This window comes from Rhododendron vialii, chromosome 7a (genome assembly GCF_030253575.1).
Source record: "Rhododendron vialii isolate Sample 1 chromosome 7a, ASM3025357v1".
Taxonomy (NCBI): domain Eukaryota; kingdom Viridiplantae; phylum Streptophyta; class Magnoliopsida; order Ericales; family Ericaceae; genus Rhododendron; species Rhododendron vialii.
Genome location: NC_080563.1, coordinates 15,317,318 through 15,321,362, shown reverse-complemented (window position 1 = coordinate 15,321,362; position 4,045 = coordinate 15,317,318). Strand labels below are relative to the sequence as shown.

General features: G+C 37.0%; 1 protein-coding gene across 1 annotated transcript; it reads right to left on the bottom strand.

Moving 5' to 3' along the window:
• Nucleotides 1-255: 255 nt before the first annotated feature.
• Nucleotides 256-3,050, bottom strand: LOC131333712 (protein RGF1 INDUCIBLE TRANSCRIPTION FACTOR 1-like). The gene is made up of 4 exons (XM_058368406.1): nucleotides 2,748-3,050; nucleotides 2,436-2,633; nucleotides 1,520-1,735; nucleotides 256-1,023 (listed from the first exon to the last, which is right to left on the bottom strand). The coding sequence occupies exons 1-4, from the start codon at nucleotides 2,748-2,750 to the stop codon at nucleotides 757-759; spliced, it is 684 nt and encodes a 227-aa protein (XP_058224389.1). The 5' UTR covers nucleotides 2,751-3,050; the 3' UTR covers nucleotides 256-756.
• Between the last annotated feature and the right edge of the window lie 995 nt (nucleotides 3,051-4,045).

Below are 4,045 nucleotides of genomic sequence, written 5' to 3'. Positions count from 1 at the left end.
CTCATTTTTCTCTACACATAACCCCATAAAATCTCTCAAAAAACTCATCCAAACACAGCATTAACCGCTTGACCTCCTTTCAAGACGAAAGTTTTGTCCATCAAAAATTAAAAGTAACATTATATGTGAAATTCAAGGGTAGTACAGAGAAAATCTATACACATTTGGGAAGATGACACACATCTTAATGCCTGTTCTCTTTAAAAAAAAAAAAAAAAAAAACCCTTAAATCCAAACATTGTTACCCAGGGCGTATACAAAAATAAAAACTCATATTATTCCAAAATACCATATGGACACACTCCTATTTGCAAGGAGTTACATTATCATGTATCAAACTAACCAGTAACCACTATCACAAAACTGTATTTACAATTTTAACCCAGACCCATATCAAAGTAACAAAACTTATGTATACCCATTCATCCACCCTACCAAGCTCCTATAAATATTTTCCACCTAATAAGTTTTTTTTTTCTTCCTACTCCAAGCTTTTCTTCTTTCATCATTCAGCCCTTCCACATTGTCTGATTCCACTCTTGCCCTTGTATTTCTCACCACATTCTAGCTTAGCTGCTTCTATATACAATACATGGATATAGGTAGATAGATAGATAGATAACTAGTGCGCTAGTAGGGTTTTACCCAACACAGGCCTTTCTGGTAAAAGCACTTAGCGTTGGCAACTGGAAGCTATAACTGGTATGTATATCAGGGGTGGTTTGAGAGCAATTAAGCAGAAACTGGGGGGCTTTTTTAATATTCTATGATGAGTCCTCCCATTGGGGCCCTGTGGGGAATTCCCTTTCTTCGCTTGGCTGTTCTGTAATTAACAGAAGTTGGGGGCGGCGTTGACGGAGTGAAGCTTTGGAATTTGCTGCTGCTGTTGCTGCTGCTCCTTTTCCGTCCATGGCTGCTGCTGCTGTATGAATCCTCTGACTCCGAGGCTGCCATTACGGCCGGACGTTTCTTCTCCGGCGAGTACTTCCTCTTCCTATCGAAATCATTCGACGTCCCAACAATCTGAAACCAACAATTTGACCATCGAAACAGGATCAAAACTGATATCGCATTCATGATCAACTTTTAAACAATAAATAAGTCAAAATCAACAATAAAATTGGTCAACAAAAGCGCCTTTAGACAATGTAATTTGGACCTTTGAACATTATAGCCAATACCCAATTCAATTCCGTCCGAATGCACAAGATTGAGGCATTTATGAGAAATAACCAAATAAATATTCTTTAAATTTTGTCAAGATTATTGTAATAAAAGTGAGTCCAAACGTGACCAAATCCAATGTAATATGGAATGAATAAATAATGCTGAACAAATATGTAAAATCTGGAAATACTCGTAATTACTCTACATAAAAAAGGTACAAATTCCATTAAAAGCAATGAGATTCGATGATTTAATGGTCAACACCCAAATCGAATTTCATCAGATTTTCTTTAAATGTTGCAAAAGACAATCAGAGAGCAATAACAGGGTTTTAAGGACATTGCGGCAGTACCTTGCAACCGAGCGAGCAGAAACGGAAGGAGTCAAGGAGGCTGCGCTCGCAGACTTCGCAGGTGTTGGTGACACCTTTGCCCGGCCTCGGCTGTGGCCGTTCATTGAGGAAGACCACCTTTGCACTGTTGATAACATAGGTCTGAACTGATGTGATGTCCAAATACTTCTGAATCTCTGCAACCCTAATCACATCGTGGTACGATGACCTCCTTATCTGCCGAAAATCAGAGACCATCGGCAATCATAAATTCATATGACCCTTGTACCATGTATCAGTATATATACGATCAGTCAATCACACTGTGATAAAATAAGAGAAGACCCATGAACGTTTTCGATAAATTAAATAAATAAAACCTATGTTTTCACAAATCTTTAGGCATTTGATTCTCCTCACATACATCAATTAGCATAAACAGCTTGACCAGTAATTAGTATATAGTCCAATAATATAGTGGAAATGCACCCAAGTTATATGGCTTTGAACGCTGTAAAATGGATTCCTTAATCAAGAAAAGAGCAAGTCATGGAAACCCAGAAAAAAGAACAGAGAATCTAAAGACCCAATTGCTAAAAGAGGATGAAAACAGAGCAATCTTGTAATTCCATTACAAGAAAGAGAGAAAATGATGAAAAGTCTGACATTATACAAAAATAGCCCAAACCCAGATGCTAAAAAAGCACAAAAATCAGAAAGTCTAGACATCCAGAGTGATTTAACAAGAGAGAAACTGTGGGAAACTCCGCCATTAGACAGAAATAGCCGAAACCCAGATGCTAAAAGTGAACAAAAAACAGAGAAATTGAAACATTCAGAATAATTAACTCTGCTATTGGACAAAAATAGTAGACACCCAGATACCAAAATGATCCCAAAAACTGAGAAATTAAAACATGTGTATCGGTAAACAAACCTGAATGGCCCGGTGGTCCTTGTGGTAGTTGAGACAGAGAGAACAGAGAGGACCATTACAGCAGTCCAAGCAATACATATTGCATTCGCTCTTGTGGGAATCTGCGTGAAGCTTGCATTGGACGAAGAAGCTCTCTCGCAGAAGAGGCTTCAGCCACGGCGGCCACCTGTTGTCCTCGTCCTCAGGGCCACCAGCTCCCTATACACAAAACAGACTCCCCGATCAGTCAAAAAAACAGGGCAATAATCCAAAACCCAGTTCAAATAACCCCATAGTAATGCTGAAAAAATGCGGATTAGCGGTTTTCCTCACCATGATTCGCCTGTTCTTAGGCTTGATTTCTCGGACGGTGGTTTCTTGATTTTCAATCGCCAGTTTGAACAAACAGAGTTTGATATTGCTTTGGTTTTCTTTAGAGAGAGAGAGAGAGAGAGAGAGAGAGTATTGGGTGGGGAGAGAGAGAGAGGGGGGGGCTTTAGAAATGGAGGCGGTGAGGAGGGAAGGGTTCTTGTAGCGATGGAGGCTGTGAAGAGAGAGAAAATGGGGAGCGAGTCGTTCTTATCCGCACAAGTCTACAATCCGAACCTAAAACCGAGCCCAAACCAAGAGAGACGTTGGGTGCAAGGAACCGACCTCCTTCTTTCCTTTTTATTTCCTTTCATTTTCATTTGGGGATTTTTTTTTTATTCATTTTCATGGCGGTCTTATCATATTTCCATTCTCTCAATTCCACTTATTTTATTACTCCTTAATTAAAGATTTTATTCCCATTCATTAATAGTAATTAGTAGTAGCTTTTTTATTCCACTTTAAATTTCAATAGTGGGTTGGCACATTATTGCTTGGCATATTTGCCACCATTCCTCCTCTATCTAGATCAAGGACATAAATGCTTTTCGATTTGCCTTTTAATAGTTTTTTCCCCTACTTTTTCTTTCTCCCTATTAATGAACTTTTGATCGGTGCCTTTTTCGAAAATGCTCTTTTGGTATTTTATTATTTTTACTTCTTAATTTAAAGAATAAAAAAAATTATTATAGGTGTTTGACGCATCTTAAATTCACAACTCATATTTCCCTTTGACCCAAAAAGTTAGGCCGCGTTATTTTGGCCTTAACTTATTTTTTAAATTCAGTTCATTCTTCTAACTTAACTTATTTCTCATCTTTAAACTTAACTTATACTGTAATTTTGTGTGTGTTGACAATTAAGTTTAAGTTTAGAAGAATAGTTGAACTTAACTTATTTTTATTTAAGTTCCAAAAGGGGAGAAAAACAATTTAAGTTTAAGTTAAGGCCAAAAGAATGCAGGTTTAGTCCACCACGAAAAGGTGTGTAATTTTTAGATAAGAAATAAAGTGCTTTCGTTCCTAATTTAAAAAAAAATACCAAATGAAATAGCTCAATGGGTTTTTTAATGTGTCAAAAAAATTAGAAAATTATGCACAAAAGTAGTTAGAAAAAAACCTATGGTAAAATGCATGCTCGTAACCCAGCAACTAAAATACTTTACATAGTCTGTTTTAAGTTTTTTCATATTGAACTAACTTTTTAAAATGAAATGAGCCTTTTAATAAGCTTGCTGTGATATATATTTTTTTTTTGGCGAA